The 24,309-nt window shown below is 34.8% G+C and overlaps 1 protein-coding gene across 3 annotated transcripts in view; it reads right to left on the bottom strand.

Moving 5' to 3' along the window:
* The window catches only part of ROCK1 (Rho associated coiled-coil containing protein kinase 1), a 142,523-nt gene that overhangs the window by 91,945 nt on the left and 26,269 nt on the right, over positions 1 to 24,309 (bottom strand). For all 3 annotated transcript variants that reach the window (XM_008690553.2, XM_040632674.1, XM_040632675.1), the window contains exon 2: positions 13,702 to 13,783. In XM_008690553.2, the coding sequence (XP_008688775.2) occupies positions 13,702 to 13,783 (82 nt within the window). The remainder of the gene's footprint in view (positions 1 to 13,701; positions 13,784 to 24,309) is intronic.

The raw sequence follows: 24,309 nt of genomic DNA, 5'->3' as shown, positions 1-24,309 counted from the left end.
TGTTATTAGATTATATTTCTTGCTACCTCTCATTATTGCTGTAATCTACTGACTCTCGGGTCATCACATTTCATTGTCAGACACTTTTAGTTCCTGGTTTACTGACCTCTCCAACATTCACCTGTTTTAACTCTTAGGGATTTTATTTTATCCATGGACGATATTTCTAATAACCTGGTCTCTCAATACCTTTAAGTTTTCTCTTTCAGTGATCTCATCCGGTACCTTATCGTAACCACTTATAATCTTCCCATAATTTCGATTTCAAATCTTACACCGTTTAAGCACTCCTTACCAGCTTTCCTGCTCACTCCCTCCAATAACTCAACTCCAACAATGCCCAGCCCCATCTTGGCTCTCTCCTGCTTCATTATACTTAGTTTGGCAAAATCACAATCGTAGTTAAATCCAATTCTCCAACTAACAGTGTCAGCACCCATGCAGTTAAATAAGTCTGGATAAATACATAAAATCATATTGACTGATCCCACTTTAAATTCCCAATCACAAACCTAAAGCTGGCCCCTAATTCTGCTTGGCATCATATTTCACTAGTCTGTTCACTCTCCTACTCTGCTAGAGACCATATTTTACATTTTCTTCCCTATTCTCAAACCTTGCACAGCTCTCCCACTGATCCTCATTCATAGCTAAGACATTTTTGGCTACCACCCTGAATTAAATTAAAAAATCAGAAGAAAACTGCCACCGATTTACCACCACACATACATATATATGTAACTGCCAGCATGTGCAGGTATGTATTTGGTCACCTTTTACTATAGGAGCATACTGCTATTTTACACCAATCTTTCCACCAGTGATGTCACATCCTTTTTCACTAGTTCAAGGACATGGCTCCAGCAAAACTACCCTCTTTCTCTTGTATCATTAAGTTTTCCCTTTTCTAACCAGATCTTATATCATGCTTATTTTCATTCTCACCTTAAACAAATCTCTTCATCGCATTTCTCTCACGAGCTTCTTCTGCCCCATTACTCAAGTTCACTACAGCAAAATCCCTCAAATGTTGTCTATCCTCTCAGTTTCTAAATCTTTCTTCATATTTGCTTTTAAGTCCATTTAGGAGGGATTTGGCCACTACCTTTCTATCAAAGCTGCTTGTCAAAGTCACAAATTACCACCATGTTGCTAAATACAATGACAAATTATCACCTCTCATCCTGACATATCAGCAGCTTTTGACAGTTTGGTCCCTCTCTGCTGGTATACTTTCTCTACTTGACTTCCACATTCTTCCAACAATGCTAAGGATATTTTTTCAACCTCAATAGTTACTTTTCAGTTGCCTTTGCTGTCTCCTCCTCCTCCCAGAGTTCTTAACACTGAGCATCTCAAGGCTTAATCTTTCATAGTGTTTTCTTCTCTGTTTACCTTTATTTCTTTGGTGGCCTTTAAAAGCCATCCTACGAGTCAACAAATTTTTATGGCTAGTCCAGATCTCTCTCTTAAGCTTCAGGTTTATATATTCAATTGCTTACAAAATATATCTACATGGGTAACAGACCTCTCAAATTTAATGTGTATGAAACTGAAGAGATGTTTTCACCCCCAACCTCTACCTATGATCTCCGTATTTCTGTTAACAATTCAATTTTGCTAAAACCTAGGGAGCATTCTTGACTCCTTTTTTCCCTTACACACCACAACCTATCCTTCAGGAAAACATGCTAGCTCTACCTTTGAAATATTATCTCCAGTCTGGTAACTTTTCACTCTTTATATTGCTAACATGCTGGACCAAGCCACTATCGTCTCTTCCTAGGATTACTACAATCGCTTCTTAATTGATTTCACTGTGTCTATCCTTGCCTCTCCATAGTTTATTCTTAACCCTAGGTGATATTCTTAAAAACACAAGCCAGAGCATGTCACTCCTCTACTCAAAACTCTCTAATGTCTTGCCATCTCAGCCAGAGCAAAAGTCAAAGATCTTACAATGGCCTACAAGACTCTACATGACCTAGCTTTACTTCTCTGACATCATCCTACTATTCTTCTTGCTCAATTCTCTCCAGCCACAATGGCTTCTTCCTTGCTGCCTCTCGCACATGACAGATATATTCCTCCCAAAGCCTTCATACTGGCTATTCCTCTGTATGCCATTCCCTTTCCTCAAACATCTGCTTGGCTCATTCTCTCAAGTACTTCAACAATTTTCTCAAATGTCATTTTTTAGTGAGTCCCATGCTAGTCACCTTATCTAAAACCGCAGAATTCTCAAAACTTCCAATCCTTCTTATAGTGTTCTGTGTTTTTCCCATAATAAGTAATAACTTCTTTGTTACAGAATTTGTTTCATGCAAAATTATAAATTTGGTAAGCCCTCATTAATTCTAAGACCAATAAATAGGATTACATAACCATTAGACCCTTTTACCAATTTCTGATTGTCTACTTTGTTGAGCTAGGTGATGCTGACAGAAAGCTAAGATTCAGAGAAGTGAGTTATTACTCCACAGCACAGTAACAAAAAATGAAGTGGGTAAACAGAGTCACAAGTAGACACCATAAGTCTTGACAGGCCACTAACTAGCTAATCATTTTCTAAATAATTATCAGTTAGCAAAAGAGGCAGAAAGATTGATAATTTATAGTTTCAGGGTTACCAACAATTCAAAAAGATTTCAATCACACAGACTCTTCAATCTAATTTTCTAGAAATCAAATGGATGATTTTTCTTAAGAATCTTAAGAAAAAAAAGTCACAATTTATATCCAGTAAATTCTACTTCTAGAAATTTATCCTAAGTTAGATATAACGTGGAACTAAGATTTTTACGATAAAAAGTTTTTTAAAATGTAAAGATTGAATAATTTTATATACATATAATGGAGTATTAGGCAACATTTAAAATTGTGTTAAAAAATAAAACAAGATGAAATCAGAAAGGGAGACAAACCATAAGAAACTCTTAATCACAGGAAACAAACTGAGGGTTACTGTAAGGGAGAGGGGTGGGGAGATGGGGTAACTGGGTGATGGACATTAAGGAGGGCATGTGATGTGATGAACACTGGGTATTATATAAGACTGAAGAATCATTGACCTCTGCCTCTGAAACCAATAATACATTATACATTAATTAACTGAATTTAAATAAAAAAGAAAAAGCACATAGAATGATATTCAACTATAATATTGAACAAATAAACAGAATAAACTGCACAAATATGTAAACAGAAATATATACTGGTACATGTGAACAGTAAAAAGACCAGAAGGAAATACAGCAAAATAATACTTGCAATCATTTCTGAGTGCAGTAGGATTTCAGATTATTTTATTCGTCACATATTTTATGTATTTCAAATTTTCTATAATGACTATTGCTTTCTTTTTTTTTTTTTTTTTTAAGATTTTATTTATTTATTTGACAGAGATAGAGACAGCCAGCGAGAGAGGGAACACAAGCAGGGGGAGTGGGAGAGGAAGAGCAGGCTCCCAGCAGAGGAGCCTGATGTGGGGCTCGATCCCATAACGCCGGGATCACGCCCTGAGCCGAAGGCAGGCGCTTAACCGCTGTGCCACCCAGGCACCCCATGACTATTGCTTTCTAATGAGAAAAAGACATGCCTGCCTAGTCTAAGATCTGAGATTATAAAGTGCACAATAATTTTATGTACCACTATACACTGTAAGACATCCTAATTGTTAAGTTTTTTTAAATGTCGGGATGAAATGTAGTAATAAAAGCTATGCACAATACACCATTTGACCAAAATACTGCTATTCTTTGCCTAAAGAAAACTAGTATACCTTGTATACTTTGAGTGTAGTCAAAGAATCCCAAAAAGCTCTAAAATTACATAAAACTTACCTAGAAAATCTACAACGTAATACTCAATTCCACAAAAATCTGTTTTAATGCAAAAATTATTTTATGCCCAAATCTTCAAATAAAATTCAAAGTCCAGGAAGATGTGCCATGTTTTGCCAGTGTGTGTACACACACACACACACACACACACACACACACACACACAGAGAGTGATCCAGTTTGAGAAACTGATTGGGGAGCGGGAGGAATCCAAATTCTTAGCATAAAATGGCTTTTAGACCTTGTTACTGTCCAGTTCTCCAGTCTTTTATTTCTAGATACTCTCCCCAACACGCTCTACCATTGTCCAGTTATTTGCAATTGCTCACATTACCATACTGCTTCAAATCTCCATACCTTTGCAGATATTGATCATCAGCCTAAAATGACTTGCCCCCACATTATCTGACCAACTTATTATCAAATAAGATCTAATCCTATATCTCTTCTTCAGCCATTGTTGATCTCCTCAAGCAGATGGGCTAACTCCCTCTCCTCTGAAATACCACAATTTCTCTATTATTTCATCTATCAATCTGGACTGAAATTGTTTATACAGCTATGTTTCTTCTATTATATAGTACATTCCCATTTCCGTAAGGATAGAGACCACACTTCATTCATGGATATGTCCTTGATGTACACAGATGCTCAATGATACTTACTGAAACATGAAAAACATTTAATGATATTATTTATAAATGGAGACAAATCAACTACCTGCAGCTCTTACCTAATTCAGGAACAACAGAAAAGCCAGTCACTATTACTTACTCCAAAATAAAGAAAGTATATATCTAAAATCAATCTCGGATTTTTCAAAATGCTAAACATAGAACTACCATGTGACCCAACTATTCCACTTCTAGGTATTTACCCAAGAGAAATGAAATGTATGTCCACATACAAACTTGCACACAAATGTTCATAGCAGCAGTATTCATGATGGCCAGAAAGCAGACACGACATGAATGTTCATCAAGAGATGAATGGATAAACAAAATGTGGTAGGTGGATCTACAAATGGAATATTATTTGGCAATTAAAAAATATGTGCTACAACATAAACAAATCTTGAATAATACATCATACTAAGTTCAAAGAGTCAGTCACAAAAGACCGCATATATAATTTCATCTACAGGTAATGTCCATTATCTATGGCAAATCTATACTGACATAAAATACATTAATCATTGGCTAGGGCTCAGGAGCTTAGGGAAAAATGGGAGTGACTGCTAATGTATATGGGGTTTCTTTATGAGGTGATGAAAAATGTTCTAAAAGTGACTGGTAATGGCTGCACAACTCTAAAATTATACAAAAAACAACGAATTGTATACTTCAAATGGGTGAATTTTACAGTATATAAATTATATCTCAACAAAACAATTTAACAAATCAATCTTAGGTTTGGCAATGATTTTTACATATAATACCAAAAGCATAATTCATAACAGAAATAATTGATTAATTAGGCTATCAAAATAAAAAGCTCCTGCTGTGTGAAAGACAGTATATACAACCTTTTTGAGTCTGGAGGTGGAGCTTATTGATCCCCCTGCCCACAAGTGTAGGCTGAACTAGTGATCAGATTCCAAACGATAGGGTATGGAAAGGGCAAATAGTAACTTTCCAGAAGAGAAGCTTGGGAGACTACTATTTTAAACCAAGTGATAAAAGACATTACCATTGGTAAATCATAATACCACAAACCTATAACCCCAGTCTAAAGTCAGACAAACACAAACTGTGGGACATTCTATAAAATACCTGATCAGTAATCTTCAAAACTGTCAAGGTCATAAAAAAAAAATAAGCGAAGACTGAGAAACTATCACAGACTGGAAGAGACTAAGGGGAAATGGCAACTGAATACACTGGATTCTGGAACCAAAACCAAAAGAGATTAATGGAAAAACTAAAGTATGTAATTAGTTAACAGTAATGCCAATTTTAATTTGTTAGTTCTGTCAATGTGCCATGTTATATAAAATGTTAACATTAGGGAAAACCGGGTAAAGGGCATAAAGGAATCTCTATTCTTGCAACTTTCTCATGAGTTTATTATATGATTTATTTTAAAAAATAAAGAGGATATTTAACATTTCTTTTTAAAAAAATCTAATTTAGTGATATTTCATTTGTAATAACTTCAAACAAGCTTTTGTAATATCACAGGTCATACTGCATAATTTATTCAATTTTACGGCTTCATTTTAAAATCCCAACTAATAAGGACTACAAAAATATGTATATCATCAACTCTAGGCTAGTGATTACATCTGGAAGAGGAAGACATGAGGCCCACGGCCTCAGTTGTAACTTAAAATCTTATTTTGAACAAAAGACCAGAAGCAAATAGAGCAAAATATTAACTACTAATTCAACTGTGATCATGGATACACAGATATGTGTTATATCAATTCATGTGGGCTAATAAAAAACAATTTAAAAAGACAATGATCATATCCAAACTCTACTAACAAAAGAATACTTTCCAGAACATCTCTAACAAGTCAGCATTTAACCTCTAATACATTTAACAAATATTTAATGCATACCTAATATTTAGCCAGGTTTCAAGACACAAATACAAGTGCCCCTGGTCTCATGACACTTCCATTCTAGTGATGAGGGAAGAAGAGGAATGAATACCAATCAAATAAACACACAAATAAATATAACCTAACTGTGATAAGTGCACAAGAGGCCATGAAAGCACATATCTAGCACAGTACATCTGACCTAGCTCCAGGGGTTAGGAAACTAGAGTAAAAGCTTATTTGAAATTTAAAGGATGACTCATTTAAGTTGGATGGGGTTAGAAGTAATTTTCCAAAGAGGAAAACATCTAAAAGTATTGTGGCAAAGGTATCAGAGCGCTTTCTATGAACTAAGTATAAGCTGTATGGTGGCGGTATAAGGAAACAAAGGAGTAGCAGTACAGATAAGAATGTAACTTGAAAGGTCATGCAGTGGATTGTATGAAAGGCTGGGAGTGAGATTTGACTTAAGCAATTTGCAGTTGAAAAAGAATCCTCTGGCAGCAATGTAGATAACCAACTGTAAATGGGGAAATCTTACCGAGATCAATCAATGCAGACGATGAAGCCTGAACAAGAACATTTGTAACAGAAAACAAAGTTCAAGCTTCTGTCAAGACTCCTACCGACCAAAATCTACATTCATGGGTCTTTTCTTCAGTTTATAATAAGACCATTTGTTTATCTTTAATTTTCTGGCAGCTCCACTATTCTCCCAAGGTTTTCTAAAGACCCTCAACACATTAGCACGTTCATTCAACATCCCAGGGTGTAATCTGCCTAGAACTGGGAATGTAAAGTACTTTGAAGAGTTCAAATTTCTTCTCCTTCTCTGAACTTCAATTCCTTTAAATTTTTAAAAATAATGAGAATGAAAATAAAGAAGTCTCATTTCTACTAAGTAATTTTTTTTATCCCATCCATCAACCCAAAAGCCCCAACCTACCATTTCAGTCTTTTCTGCCATCTGTCCTCCTTATCCCTTCCCACTCATCATCAACCAAGTTCAATTTATACCAAATTTCTGGTTCCTCAAAAATAATCATACTTTTAGGTGGCTCTCTGACTTAACAAATGCTATTCCCTCTCTGTCTGAATTGTTCTTCCTCAATTAAGAAATCTAGCCTGGGGGCACTTGGGTCGCTCAGTCAGCTGGGCAACGGGCTCTTAATTTGGCTCAGGTCATGATCTCTCAAATAAATCAATCTTTAAAAGAAAAAAAAAATCTAGCCTGGTCTTTTAAGACTCAACTTAAATATTAACTTTCCTTCTTAAGGCTTTTTTTTACTACCTCAAGATCTGTGTGTCATTACATTCTCTACAAAGTTCAATTATAAAAGTACATATATATATATAAAAGTGACTATTTGCTCCTGTATTTCCCTTCACAAGATGGTAAGATCTACAGTTTTAAAGAAAAACACTGTCTTATTCTTCGTCTTTTGTGACTGGACATGAAAAAAAATATGCCAAGAATAAATGGTCTCACAGGGCGCCTGGGTGGCTCAGTCGGTTAGGCGTCCGACACTAGGTTTCCACTCTGGTCGTGATCTCAGAGTCGTAGGATGAAGCCCCGCTTTGAGATCCACACTGGATGTGGAGCCTGCCTGAAATTCTCTCTCTCCCCCTCCCCACCACCACCCCCAGCTCTCTCAAAAATGAATGAATGAATGGTAGTGGTGTGTAGTAAATTCATCACTTTCTCATACATCTTCAACCCATTACTCTAAATGGAGAGGGATGAGTGGGGGAAGTTACTTCTGTTCTCTTGAGAACTTCTCACAAATCTTTGCTCATCACAGGCTTTTGGCCTAACCCAATTTTTGTATTTACACTACTCTTTCACATTTATCTCTGGATATGTACTCATACTTGATATGGTTGTTTCCAATCTGAACTAAGAACTTCTATGGAATAACCCTGATTTCTTGAGCTAAAACTTTCCTATATTTATCCCTTTTTGAAATTCATCCTTCACCTGGAATCACACTATTAATAGAATTTATCTTTTAAATAAATTTGGTTAAATCTCCTAAGCTTGGAGCATGTGCCTGACCGTGCCCAGCATTTCTCTCCTTCATTAATATAAAGTCTTAGGCAGTAGTTCTCAACTGAGAGCAGTTCTGATGCCCAGGCGACACTTGGCAAAGTCTTGAGACATTTTTGGTTATCACAATGAGGGAAGGAGAAGAGTATGCTACTGGCATCTAGAAGGTAGAGGCAGGGATGCTACTAAATATCCTACAATGCAAAGGACAGCTCCTCCCCATAACAGAGTTATCTGCCCAAAATGTCAACAGTGCCACTTCTGAGAAAACCCGGTCTAAAAGGAACTGAATGCTTTGTCTCAAGGTCTCTATCAAATCCCAAATGCTAACAAAACTCAGAAAAGCTAATTTTTCTCATTATTTTCTCAATAAATAAATAATTGGCAAAGCAAATAAAAAGTCTGTCAACTGTTAACATACTTTTATAAGTAGACAGCTGCTCCACGATCACTCCCAGAGCTAATATGCCACTTTTGTAATCTATAAGGAAAGCTATAGTATGCTACCATAAAATACCATTTCAGGGTTTGTTTATTTTTTATCCAAACAAACACTCTCTACCACATTTTTACTCTCAGATTCATGGAATTCCTCATACAATGCTCTTCCCTCTTCTATTATCTTCTTTTAGACTGGTTAGAGTTGTTTAATAAGTTTGCTTTTCTACTAACATAATTATGAATCCTGTACCCCAAATCTCAGTGACATTCATAATAGTTTACAAACATATACAGTCATAACCACTGTTCCCAAATTCTCCCTTTCTCCTCCTTCCAATGCACTCCCCCAAACATGTTTCTTCTAAAATGTGACTAACTCCCACCATTTTATCTGGATCTAATGCCTAGTTAATATTCACCTTAAAATCTTTATTAGTTACGTGAGGATGATAAACATTTTCTTTGTAGTCCTTATTATTCAGGAGTACCCAGAGTTCAGAAAAGCAAATCTTTATATTTAACTAATTATTCAGTCAAATGATCACAGATTCTCATTTCCCTTTCAGTCTGTAAACGCTCTTCAACACGAAGAGATGAAAATTAACAGCTTGTAATTTAGTTAGGCCTCAAGTTTAAAATACTTCAAACTGCTATGCTTTAAAGCTATTACACTCTAGTGAGACTTCAGCTGAATTACTAAAGAGAAAGATTTTATCCCATGTTCCAGGTGTATCCTTACATCACTGTATCTGATATCTGTCAGCAAAAAGCAATTCAAAGCTAAACACTCACATTTAGTAAAAAAAAATCTGATGTACTTACCAATGAAAGCTACAAATATCCACATAATTGAATTTCAGCAGAATATAAAATCCTATCTTTCTATGAATATCTATTACTTTGTGTGAAGTATTACATAAATACAACTTGAGTTGAAGGGGAATGTTATGTCCTACAAACAGAATCATACAGTATATACCCTTTTATGCCTGGCTTTTTCCACCTACCACAATACTTTTGAGATTTATTGACGCTACTGCACATACCAGTTAATTTACTCCTTTTTACTGTTAAATATTCTATTATGTGGATGTAACACAATTTGTTTATCCATTACCAACTGATGGGCATTTAAGTAGCTTCCAGTTTACAGCAATTTTGAATAAAGCCACCTTAAACATTCTCACAGAGGTCTTTGTGGACACATGCTTTCGTTTCTCTTGGATAAATGCCCAGAAGTGGGATTCCTGGGTCATACAGTAAATGCATATATAAGTTTATTAAAAAAATGTCAAACTGTTTTCCAGAGTGCCTTACTATTTTACAAACCACCCAGCGATGTGCCAGAGTTCAGTTGCTCCACATTTTCACATATACTTGACAGTTTTTAAATTTTTAGTTATTTTAATACATGTGTAATAGTATCTCATTGTGGCCATAATCTGAAACTATCCAATGACTAAACAAGCCGCATATTGGCCAACTGTGTATCTTCTTTGGAGAAATGACTATTCAAATCACTTGTTCATTTTTAAATTGGGCTATCTTTTTATTGTTGACTTGTAAGACTTACTTATATATTCTATATACCACTCCTTTATCGGGTATACGATATTTTCTCCCATTCTGTGGGTTATCTTTTCATTCTCTTGATAGTGCCCTTTGAAGCACAAAAGTTTTTAATTTTGATGATGTCCATTTTATTTATTTTTCTCTAGTTGCTTGTACTTAAGGTATTTTATCTAAGAAACTTACTAATTCAAGAGCATGAAGATTTATGCCAACATTTTCTTCTAAGAGTTTTATAGTTTGGTTCTTATATTCTGAATTAATCTTGTATATGGTGTAAGGTTGGAATCCAACTTCATTCTTTTACATACAGATATCTAGTTGTCTGAGCAGCATTTGTTGAAAAGACTATTCTTTCCCCTTTCACATGTTTTGCAATTATTTTCTCCCAGTCTATGGCACATATTTTCATTTTCCTAGCAATATCTCCTGAAGAGAAAAAGTTTTGAATTTTGATGAAGCCTAAATCTATCTTCTTTTAAAAGTGGTTTGTGTTATTTGTGTCCCATCTAAGAAAGTCTTGCCTAACCAGTCACAAATACTTTCTGTATTTTCTTCTACAACTGCTGTTTTAGCTCTTAAGTCTAGTCTATGAAAAATTTTGAGTTACTTTTTGTATATGGTGTGAAGTAAGGTTCGAATTCTGAATTACCTTGTCACCTTTGCTGAAAATAAGTTGACTGTGTATGTATGGGTCTATTTCTGGATTCTCTATTTTGTTCCATTTATTTATGTTTATTATTTCATTAGTATTATACAGTCTTGATCTTGAAAATCCTATAGTGTTAGTTCTCCAGGTTTGTTCTTACTTTCCCAAATTGCTTTGGCTATTCCAGATCCTTTATTTTCATATGAATTTTAGAATTGCCAGTCACTTCATACAAAAAAAAAAAAACACACACACACACACACAAAAACCTTCTTAGTCTCTGAGAATATACGGATTCTATTTATAACATGGAGACTCGTACCATTTTATTATTGAATTGTGCAATCCATGAACATTGAATATCTACTCTTGTTCTTTTTTAGGTCTTCTATAATTTCAGTAATATTATGTAGTTTTCAGTATATAAGTCATACATATTTTGTCAAATTTATCCTTAAATTTGTCATGTTTTTGCTTCTATTGTAAATGGTGCTCTATTTGTTATAGCAACTTCAAATTGGTTGTTGCTAATATATAGAAGTACAATTGCTTTCTGCATATTAATCTAATTTGCGGTCTTACTGAACTTAATTAGTTACAGCTTTTTGAGTAGAATCTTGAGATTTTTGTATACATAAAAGCATGCTGTCTGAATAAAAACTTTTTTACTTCTTCCTTTTTAAATCTGTATGATTTTTCTTTATTTTACCCTGCACTGTCTAGAACTTCCAGGACAATGTTGAATGAAAGTGGTAATATGAAGAGACTTGCCGTTTTCCAACCTTAGAGGGAAGCATTTAGTCATACACAATCAAATACAATCTAACTGTTGGTTTTTTGTAGATTCTCTTTATCACTGTAAGGAAGTTTCTTTCAATTCCTAGTTTGTAGAGATATATTTTTTAATCAAAAACGGATACTGAATTTTATCAAATGCTTTTTCTTATCTCCTAAGATGATATTATGAATTTTCTTTTTTAATATGTTAATATGGTAAATTACACTAATTGATTTTTGAAACTCGAACTAACTTTACATTGCAATCCTGGTATAAAACTTCCTTCGTCACAATTTTCACATAATGCTATAATTTGGCAAAATTTTGTTATGTTACTCTCTGTACTTGTTTCCAATTTAAAAACTAAACTATATAGGTTTATCAGTTAAAGTTTACTTTAGGCTTTATACTTTCATTTTATTTTACTTATTTCTACTGTGGCTATTGATATTTCTATTTTAAAATGTAATAAAAAGGCATACTTATATTATGAAAGCAGTAATGTTGCATAATAAAATGAGTAATAAATTAAGAAAGCGTGTGTTCCAATCCTTGCTGTCCACTTTACAAAATCACACAGCCCCTCCCTTGCACCAATGAGCATTTATTCTTTGCCTCTCATCTAAGAAATGGTCAAGATTCTCCACCATTTTAGTTCTTTTGCTCTATTTTTAAGTAGGTTGGTAAACAAATGTAAACAGTAATAAAATTCTCCTGTAATTTCAGTAAGATGTGAGAAATTAAGAAAATTTATAGTTAAAAAGTTCCCAATTCAGGTTCTGGCACCAATCCCAAAATAAAATTTGGTTGAATAAATATTTTTATAAAAAACCGAGACACTTAAAAAAATTAAATTGATAGGTAAAATTCTGAGGCAAGATTTCAAAGTGTAAAAACAATAAATACAACAAAGTAAAAAGATTTGACTAGAAAAATAAACTTTTCTAATGAAACATATGCAACCAAAAATGAGTAACACTAAAACCAGCCCAACCCAAATGTATCACTATGTACAGTTCAGGAACAGAAATAAAGAAATGGAGTGGGAAAGATTTTATGATTTAAATTTTATTATCGTTTTTTAAGATTAAAAGTTTGAAACTATCTTAAAAAATTCTGTAATTAAATTTTTTTTTTAAAGATTTTATTTATTTGACAGAAATAGAGACAGCCAGCGAGAGAGGGAACACAAGCAGGGGGAGTGGGAGAGGAAGAAGCAGGCTCATAGCGAAGGAGCCTGATGTGGGGCTCGATCCCATAACGCCGGGATCACGCCCTGAGCTGAAGGCAGACGCTTAACCGCTGTGCCACCCAGGCGCCCCTCTGTAATTAAATTTTAAACGATAAAATCTTAATATCAAAATCTAAAAAGGCTTTTAGAAAAGAAAATCTGTAAAGCTTATAAGCCAGCTTTCATGGAGAAAATTCTCATCTCAATGGTAGGAGGGCTTTTCATGTGCAATCTGCTCTTACCTGGAGGTATTAAAATGAATAGCTGATGATTTACAAAAGAAAAATAGAGGATAAATATAACACTATTGAAATTCAGGGGCATGTATGTATATTATTATTTTAACATAATTATTTCAGCCATTACTTTTCATTCCTTTTTCTGCAAAATATTTTATAAAATATTCTCCTGCTAGGCACTCAAATTAATAAACTAATTAATAATGTTTCTTTCCTATTTCCTGCTCATTTTATGTAGGAATTTTAGATGAAATAACCAGAGTAGACAGAAGAAGAAAAAAAAAAGATGGGCTTGATTTTATCTAAGTGAAGACTTTGTTATATACAGTCTGTCATTAACCTCCACAAAAAATTACTTACATCTGCTTAAAAAGTTGTCAATATTTTTGTTTTTTCTTAAGGCAGGAAAATCCAAATCATATACCAAAGCATCCAATCCATCCTAAACAAATAAACAAACAAACAGTTAGTTTTTTGGATCACACTATGAACACTTTCCTTTTTTACGAGTAAAGAACAAAACATATGCTTTAACATTTAATTTGCCCTCACTCATATACCCTGCATTCATTTAACACCTTCTACAAGGTTACATGGGTACCACAAAAAGATAAAATTTGTTTTTATTTATTTCATATATAGATTTTTGACCTTCTAAATTGCCCAGGAGCAAAATCACCACAAACTGGCTACACATGACTTCAACGCATGCCCTTTCCCTCCTAAGGGCATGAAATTTTACTTTCATTACCCTGACTACTACATTTATCCTTATTTCACACTCATCAAAAACAAATGGACTGTATTTGTGACTATCAGTATTTTACAAGGTAGGAGCTAAACGTTAGTGCCTAAAATGTGATGTTTAGTATAAAATAAATTCTGCATTTAGATACATTTTTTAATTACAAAAACACACTGGGTTTTCATAAGAGTCTCTTTCTTTCTTTGAAGCACTTTATAGGACAACCATTAGTAAAGGACAAACATGGCTTTTACTTTTAAGTGGATTTTTAAATATTATCTAAGCAAGTGCAGGACAATGTGAAGGTGTACCAATCAGTGTTGAATAGGAATGTATCTATTCAGTTTATATCTTATGGCAGGAGCAGTTTATGTCTTATGGCAGGAGCAGGAGGAACATTCAGATAATCCCAAGTAATCTTCATTTTATTTAGCTGGGGAAATTCAGCTAAGCCCAAGAATAAAAACATAGGCAACAGAGGAAGACACACTTTCTGCAGACCCTGTACAGTCATGTTCACCAAAGGCTGAAGGAAAAATTAAAGCCAGAGGATAAGTGTGATCACTCAGTTATTTTAGAATACAAGTACTTAATATATTTCCCTAGGAAACCAGAAAGCAGAGTCAAATTTAAACATGCTTTAAAATATATCAGTGCAGGCACCTGGGTGGCATCTGCCTTTGGCTCGGGTCATGATCCCAGGGTCCTGGGATAGAGTCCTTTATCGGGCTCCCTGCTCAGTGGGGAATTTGCTTCTCCCTCTCCCTCTGACCCTCCTCCCTGCTTATTCTCTCTCTCTAATAAATAAATAAAATCTTTAAAAAATATAGTATTGCATGAGTTGGAAATTGAACATGGAAAAACAGGTAATAATACTAATGCTGTTGATTGCTTGAAGAGACAAACCCACCCAATTAGTGGCTTTTCAAAATTCAGTCTGTGCAGATCTGAAGAAAAAGCTCTTCCATTAATGCAAATGTATCTATCTTTAAGATACATTTCCTAGAGTCTTCTAAGCAATTTGAATATTTCTGTTAATTCTTTTTACAGAAAAAAAGATAAGAACTTTTCATGAAAACACGATGTTTAGGAAGACCAGCTGATGCTTGGTCTATTCTAAATTGGAAAACCAAACCAAGGGTGCCTGGGTGCCTTGGGCTGTTAAGCAACTGCCTTCAGCTCAGGTCACAGTCCTGGAGTCCCAGCATCCAGGCGCCCTGCTCAGTGGGGAGTCCGCTTCTCCCTCTAACCCTCCCTCCTCTCCTGCTCTCTCTACTAAATAAATAAATAAATAAATAAATAAATAAATAAATAATCTTTTAAAAAAAAGGAAAACCAAACCAATAAATATGTGAACTCTCTATTTTCTAGGAAAAGATAACTTAAATGATTTTTTTAAAAGACCTTTAAGTTCTTTAAAGCAGAAACCACAGTTAATATCTCATTTTTTCCCACAGCACCTTGCGCAATAACTAAACAAGTAGGCATAAAATGTACATTAAGCTAGTGATTTTTATGCTCAACAGCAATGGCATTACATTATTCAAGAAATATTTTTCTTAAAGTTTCAGTGCATTGGGTCACTCCCCAAAATTAGACTAGAGAGTAGTCCAAGTACTACTGATGACACAAGAAAAATTTTAGGCAAAATTTTAGTACCTTAAAGTTGTCTGGAAAATAATCTCAAATATTATTATATTTTATAATAACTTATTTTAAGAGTTCCTGGTAAACATCTACTTCCAAAGACACTTGCAAATTTTAAAAGATTCATAACTAAATTATAATAGCTTAAATTGTTTTCCAGTATCAAATGAAACATTAAAAAGTAGGAGAAATATGTACTAAATTTTACTCATATGCTCTCTTTGGTAAATGTATCGAAAACAACTGCTTCCAATCTTATTCCACAAAAGTTTTTTTAAATTACTAAATGTTAGGTACAAAAGAACCTCAAAAATTACCTTGTTGAATGACCTTATCAAATAGCGATCAAAAATATTAACTGACTTGTCCCAATACTAGCTGGTAAGCCGTATCAAAGTCAAAATGCTAACTCTTAGTTTAGTAGTTTAAGATATAACATAACCATGATAAAAACATGATTGAAAAAAATCCTGAATCTCTTAAAAATGAAGTTAGGAATTGAGAATAAATATGTCTATTTAAACTCAAGCTGTACTGTTCAAAAATTAATAGAAAACTACAAGTCATTCTTCTAATTATGACTAGAAAGGACACTAGCTAGGACTCAAACCTGTTTTATTACACCACTGCTCCCTCTTCTGCACGACCTTCCTTAAACTACCTATAAAAACTAACAGTTCCCCTTGTCTTAGAGTTATTTTTTACTTCAGTCTTCAAGCTAGATTTCAAATGCCTTGAGTAAGGTAAGCCCCAGAATTGAGCATCACATTTTACTCATAATATAGTAGATAAGACTATTGGCTCTCCTAATTCGACAATTATTTCCCCCTTAGACCTTCCTAATTTAACTGTGATTTTGTTCAAGCCACCCAACTTCCTCCATGAGCTTCCTTCAAGGAGTGGAAAGACCTTCCTCAGCTTCAGGAGGTTGGTTCTAAACAGTCTAATCTAAACCCAACACCGTGACCCATTACTCTTGCCAGTGTTCACTTTAAGTACAGGAACATGGTAATAATCTGTCACATGAGACATGAGGGAAAACCTACAGAAGGATTCTGGGGGGAAAGTTTCTTCTCTCTTAAAAAGTTATACACGTAAGAAATATCTTCCTTTCAAAAGAAATTGTCATGTCTGTATGTGACACCTAAACAACAGCAGCCATCTTGCAGACTCAGAGAAGTTGCTAGAAGACAAAGCCAAGCACAATGAGAGCAACAGAGCCAAGGATGGAAGGAACCTGGGTCCCTGACAATGTCTGTTCAATCACTGAATTAATCTACTCTGGAACCACTCTACCCATGCCTGAGATAATGAATTGTCTGATTCAACTGCATTGGATTTTCTATTTCTTATAACTTAAAGCATCCTAACTAAAATACATAGCAAGGGCTCAATAAATGTCACCGAACTGAAATAGCACTAACCAATGCATAAGTTATAGGGACTTGTTGCACGGAAAGGGTGAGAGAATTGCCCATTCAACAGTAAGGACAGGGGCAAGATGGGGCTGACAAAAGTGTCACTCTTTGGTAAATGTTGTTTGTGTAACTGGACATAACTATGGAGATGAATGATTTTTGAGTCAGGCTTAATAATAAAATGAATTCCAGATGGGTCAAAAGAATTCAACCATGAAGATATAAAGCAAAGCATTTTAAAGAAAAAAACATAGTATATTTGCATGCTACTATTGGCAGGACAAGTCAAATAACCTTTCTGAGGTTTTCTCTTTTGTAAAATGAGGATAATTACTTCCTACAACTCATAATGGATTTATGAGAATTAAATGAGTGAAGTATGTAAAGTGACCCTTAATGGTCCCACCTCCTCCTCCTTTTATTTCTCTGACATTTGAAAGTTTTACAAATTAGTCTCACTATTGCTAGAAATGACATAAAGAGAAAAACAGACGTTTTAGTCATGCAGTCATAAAACTCTAAGAGTAAATCTTAGGTCACTATGTTATAAATCCTTTTCCAACATAGTAATCCCCATCCATGATTTTTTTTTTTAACATCAGGTACCTGACTTTTTGCTTGGCCACTTGTTAATGGAAAACTTGATGTCTCCACTAATTGTATATGGTAACTAGGTGTCTGGACCTATAATCATACACTTTTAATTTTATAGTAGAGTATGAGATAACATATGGTTTTTCAGGATCATCCATAAGCAAAATTTATATGCCTTTTATCAGAGAAATAAGAACAACAAGTGTAATCTAAAGCATATACAAAACAGAGGCTATGGGGAGTCAAGACACTGTGGTGGAGGAGAGGGACACAGGCTTCCACTTTCATGCAGTGGGTTAAGTTACACGAGGACTATTTCCAACCATAAATTGGGGCAAGGAATTCTGACTTTTATCCAACACTCTAAAGTTCTGTAAATAATGAATAAGACTTCCCCACTTTCTGAAGTCCAAATTCTAGTACCAGAACTCAGGATCTTAACAGAAATTAACGTTCCTCCAAGTGCAAAAAACAATTTACAAGGAGTAATAGCCAAAGCATGTAGTCCTACTGCTCCTTCACTTAATTTTATTATTTAGGCTGAAGGAAAGCTACCCTCTACTTTCACAACATTCCATTATATAGTTTAATCATCAATTTAAGAACCGAAGAGGAAAGGACACATAAGAGAGGAACCAATGTCAAAGAATTACAATAATTAAATTTTTTACTACTCATAGTTAAACAATGAGAGTAGACCAGTTATAGCAGTATATTTTGAAAGAGGCTACTCACATTGGAGAAGTACTTTCAAACAAACAGATAAAGGAAGGCATAATTAATTACAAATTTAACATTTTACAATATCTAAGGAACAAACATTTCACATTTCCTAAGAAGCACTGTTGTTATCATAAGGAAAAGATCTCACAACAGAACTTAAGCAAAAGAAGCAGCAGGAGAAAATTATTCAACTAAACACTGTTACAAACTTTAGTTCTCTGGATAATTTTGAATTACAAAAGTAAGACTTCTTTGTAAAATATCATTTAGGATCAAATCCATTAGTAATAATACATTTGTTGTAAGACAGGAAATATAATGGCAGGAGGAAAACAAGATATACTATGTGTAAAAAGCATTCATTTTTAAGTAAAATCTGAAAATCTAACTGGTTACTATTCTAAACCTAGACCTTTTTTTTTTTTTTTTAAGAAACTACCAAAAACACCGTTAAAATTATGGCAGTAAAACCAGGGTCTCTGAAAACCAAACTACTTCTACAACAGGCTACCCTTGGTACTAAAAGACTGATGTCAAACCCTATGCTATACTTTTTATCTCTGTGACTTATTTATTTTATAATTGGAAATCTGTGCTTCTTAATCCCCTTCATCTGTTTCACCCGTTCCCCCTACCCACCTTCCCTCTGGGACTCACTAGAGTTTGTTCTGTATATTTAAGAGTCTTTTTGCACTTACTTTGTTTTTCAGATTCCACATATAAGTGAAATCATAAAGTATTTGTCTTTGACCTATTTTGCTTAGCATGCTACCCTCTAAGTCCATCCATGTTGTCACAGATGGCAAGATCTCATTCTTTTTAATGGCTGAGTAACATGCCAAGGTGTGTGTGTGTGTGTGTGTGTGTGTGTGTGTGTGTGTGTTATCACATCTTCTTTACCCATTCATCTACAAATGGACACATGGGTTGCTTCCATATCATGCCTACTACAAATAATGATGCAATAAACATAGGAGTACATTTATCTTTTCAAAAGAATGTTTCATTTCCTTTTTTCTTTTTTAAGTAGGCTCCATGCCAAGCATGGAGCCCAACATGGTACTCGAACTCATGACCCTGAGATCAAGACCTGAGCTGAGATCAAGAGTCAGATGCTCAACTGACTAAGCCACCCAGGTGACCCTCATTTTCTTTAGGTAAATATCCAGTAGCAGAAATACTGGATCATATGGTAATCCTATTTTTAATTTTTTGAGGAATTGCCATTCTGTTTTCCACAGTGGCGGCACCAATTTACATTCCCACCAATAGTGTGGCATGAGGGTTCCCTTTTCTCCACATCCTCACCAATACTTATTTTTTCTTGTTTAGCTGATACTAGCTATTCTGACTAGTATGAGATGATACCTCATTGTGGTTTTGATTTGCACTTCCCTGATGATTAGTGAATGCATGGTTTCTCTGGGAAAATGTTTATTCACATACTCTGCCCCTTTTTAAATCAGACTGGGTTTTTTTATGTTCTTTATATATTTTGGATATTAACCCCTTATTGGATATATCATTTGCAAATGTCTTCTCCCATTTACTACCTTGCCTTTTTGTTTTGTTGCTGGTTTCCTTTCCTTTTTATTTTGGTGTAGTCCCAATAGTTCATTTCTACTTTTATTTCCTTTGCCTGAGGAGACATATCCATAAATACGCTCTAAGGCCAAAGTCCAAGAGATTATTGCCTATATTTTCTTTAGGAGTTTTATAGTTTCATGTCTCACGTTTAGGTCGTTAATCCATTTTGAGTTTATTTTTGTGTACAGTGTAAGGAAAAGTCCAGCTTCATTCTTTTGCATGTAGCTGTCCAGTTTCCCCAGCACCGTTTACTGAAAAGACTGTCTTTTCCCCATTGTATATTCTTGCCTCCTCAGTTGTTGATTAACTGAGCATACAGGCATGGCCTTACTTCTGAGCTCTCTATCTGTTCCACTGATCTTTCTATTTTTGTTCCAGTACCATACTGTTTTAATCACTACAGCTTTGTAGTATATATCTTGCAATCTGGGATTATAATATGTCCAGCTTTGGTTTTCTTCCTCAAGACTGCTTTGGCTATTTGAGTCTTTTGTGGTTCCATACAAATTTTTGGATTGTTTGTACTAGTTCTGAAAAAAAAAAATTGCTATTGGTATTTTGAAAGGGATTGCATTGAATCTATAGATTGCTTTGGGTAGTGTGAACACTTTAACAATACTAATTCTTCCAATCCATGAACATGGTATATCTTTCAATTTGTTTGATGGACAGGATGTTTTGATAACAGACAATATACCATTTAAAGAAAATGTCTGGGTATACTTTGATCTCTTCACTAGGTAAAGAGGGAAGGAATTTCTCAAAATTAAGCACTGATATGAAAATGAAAACAGAATTTCCTCAGAAAATTTTAACAACTTCTGATATTAAATATGATTAAAATCTATTTAACTAGTGTGACATTACTACATACATGCCAATACTCCCCAGGACAAGTACAGTGCAAAAAACTTATGTATTCTAAATACTTAGTAAAACATACAATGGCTCTTTCCAATCAGCCTTCAGCTATACCTTTCCAGCCTCATTTTCTCTACATGCAAGTATCTAGGCTTGGGCCACAGCGTGCTCCAGCTATTTACCAAATAGGTCATGCTCACTCTACCCTACTGCCCTTACACTTGCTCTTTTCTCCAGCTGGAATGTGAACAGTACTTATATTCAAACTGCTTCAAATGTTGCTTACTCTGTGCTCTTTCCCCAACACCCTAAGAAAATATAAATAATGACCTCCTATGTGCTCCCTATTATAGGAACTGCTGTTATCTGTTATATTGTAATTATTTATAGGTCTCCTTTCTCCTCTATAAGAAAACAGACATAATAGTAGCAATAGTAATAATAATAAATACTTCCTGTATTCGGGAGCTCATTGGTTAGGTAGAAAAAGTAGTACTACAAGATCCTCAGTGTTATAACTAGGTACTTACTACATGAACAGAGAAGGACAGTTTAACCAAACTGGGCTTCAAGGAAGAGATGAAATTTGAGCTGATCCTTAAAAACAGAATTAAGAAGGAATAAGATAGAGGCAGGCAAGGCAATCTAGGAGAGAGGAAAGGCAAGGAGAATTCAGAAAAAGAGAATAGGATGCTCTGGTTGTAGAAGGGTAAGAAGAAGGAAACGCAAGAGACAAAGCTGTGAAGATGAGTTACAGAATATGCGTTAAAGGTATAACATACCAGGCTAAGAATCTGGGTATTTATCTTCTGATACCCGTTTACCACAGGAATTTTGGGGGGAAAGAGAGTGAGTGACACAACTGGTTTTTATTTTACTAAAGCCTGGCAAGGATAAAGATGATAACTTTGAATAGGAAGAAACAGGTACAGAAATTAGGTATTAGGAGGATACTATGGTAACAAAAACACAAGAAGATTAAAGTCTGATCTAAATTGAAGCAACAAGGGGGAGCCTGGGTGGCTCAGTTGGTTAAGCGTCTGCCTTCAGCTCAGGTCATGATCGTGGGGTTCTGGGATCTAGCACCACACTGGGCTCCCAGCTCACCCTACTTGTGCTCTTACTCTCTCACAAATAAATAATATCTTTAAAATTTTTTTTAAAAATCATAAAAAAAATAAATTGGAGCAACAAGAATGGAGCATTAGAAACAAAAGAACCTGGTGAGTGACCAAAAGAGAAACAGAAAGCGTTAAGAATGGTTATGTGACTTAGAAAAATAATTGTATATCTTCTATTTTAGGTGAGTGGTGACTTCATTAACCAAGGCAGATAATATATTTTGGAAAGATAAATATTTTAGATACACAAATGTTAAGTACCACTTTACGGATAACGAGATGGGAGTTAAAAATGAGTATGAGTTCAACAAAGTGGTTGGACTGTGATACAAATTTGTATGTCATGAGAACACACTTACATCCACGAAAACAGATCCAACTACTCAGTGAGTATAAATAATGGGAGAATGGAAAAAGAGTAAAGAATAGCACCCTGGGAAACATTAACATCTGAGAGGTAAGCAGAGCAAAAATGGCTAACAAGCAGTCAGAGAGGTGAAAGGAATATAATAGCATCACAAAAGCTTAGATAACTCTATAACTTAAAAGCAGAGTAAAATGCCACAGAGAAGTCAAATAGAATGAAAAACGCAGAAGCAGCCAAATAATTTGTAATTAAATATGGTTTAAGATGGTTAGATGGTTGCACAGCAATGTGAATATACTTAATGCCACTGAAGTGTACCCTCAAAAATAATTTAAATGCTAAGTTTCATATTATATATATTTTACTACAATTGTTTTTAAAAAGTTAGTATTGAAAATCAACAAAATGGTGGATTAGTAAGCTCCAAGCTCTCATCCCCCACTGAAACAAAATAGAACAAAAAAATCCCAGAAGCTCTCTGAACCAACTTTGCAGCAACTTAGAAAAACAACCAAAGGTTTAGAGCAGTCAAGCAAACATCCAATTAAGTAAAAACCATCTTCAAATGGTAGAAAGTTTTGTGACATTTTTACTCACTCTTATCCCACTTCCTCCAAATTGGGGCAAGCTTAGTCTTGAGCAGGCAGCAGATTGGTTCCCACTTCCCCCATCTTGAATCAGAGGAAGCAGGGTAAAACCATACTGGTAAATTATTGCAAATATCTGTTCTAAACTGTCTGGGGAATGCCTGAAAGACTAAGGCAAGGACCTCATCTGTTTTGCATAACTTGGAACACAGGCAAAAAAAAGCAGTGGGCATTGCTCATAAAAGCTGTAAAACAACTACAATACCTGTAGACACCCGAGACAAGAGATTGTAGTAGAAGTATACATTAGACCATCTAGGCCCAGAGGAGAAACTGGGATGAGACTCTTTGGAAAATTAAAATGAAAAGGTCACTATCGATCTTAAATAGAATGGCATAAACCAGCTTCTAGTGGGTAGAAAAATTAATGGAGGGGCGCCTGGGTGGCTCAGTCAGTTAAGCCTTTGACTTTTGATTTTGGCTCTGGTCATGAGCTCAGGGTTCTGAGACTGAGCCTGGGCATGGAGCCTGTTCAAGATTCTCTCTCCCTTTTCCTCTGCCCTCCCCATCCCCCACACTCTCCCTAAGTGTGCACACTCTCTCCCTAAAAAAAAAAAAAAAAAAAAAAGAAAAGAAAAGAAAAGAAAAAAAGTTAATGGAAAATGAACAAATAATGGCCAAAAGAAAGGAGAAAGATTAGAAACCTGCATGATTAGAACCTAAACTTAATGGAATACTGGTAGGTAGAAGAGATATAAATTTATAGAAGATAAATGATTAAGTGAGGATCCAAGAAATGTTAGGGAGTACAGAATGAAGAAACAAAAATGAGACATTAATCTTGTAAAAAAGAAAAATATTTCTATGTAAATAGTATTCTCTCAAAAGGACATAGAGTCATATTCTAATCTAGAACACTTAACAGTCTCATGATCTTAGCAAGTTATTAGCCCCTCACAGCCTCAATGCTCTCATCTGTAAAACAAAGATAATTACAGTAACTACTACACAGGACTGTTACAAGAACCTGATATATCCTAGTAAGTCACAGAAAAATACTCATGATTAATTTCAAAGAGGATTTTCCTCCCTATCACTTTATAGGTGTATAGGTACAGATGAACACAAGCTAGACTTTCTCTTGGTACGAATACATGAAAAAGTTCATACGATTTGATCTTGCTTTGGGGAAAAGCATGTGTTGTTTTTCAAAGTACTCTTTCAAATGACTGTTTTTTTTTTCCTTTGGGGAAAAATAAATACATGTCATATGTTCTTTAGTTAGCAGCAGTATAACAACAGTAAAAAAAAAACAGCT

Source organism: Ursus maritimus, unplaced genomic scaffold (assembly GCF_017311325.1).
Source record: "Ursus maritimus isolate PB19 unplaced genomic scaffold, ASM1731132v1 scaffold_18, whole genome shotgun sequence".
In the NCBI taxonomy this organism is placed as follows: Eukaryota; Metazoa; Chordata; class Mammalia; order Carnivora; family Ursidae; genus Ursus; species Ursus maritimus.
This window is presented reverse-complemented; position numbering and strand designations above follow the sequence as displayed.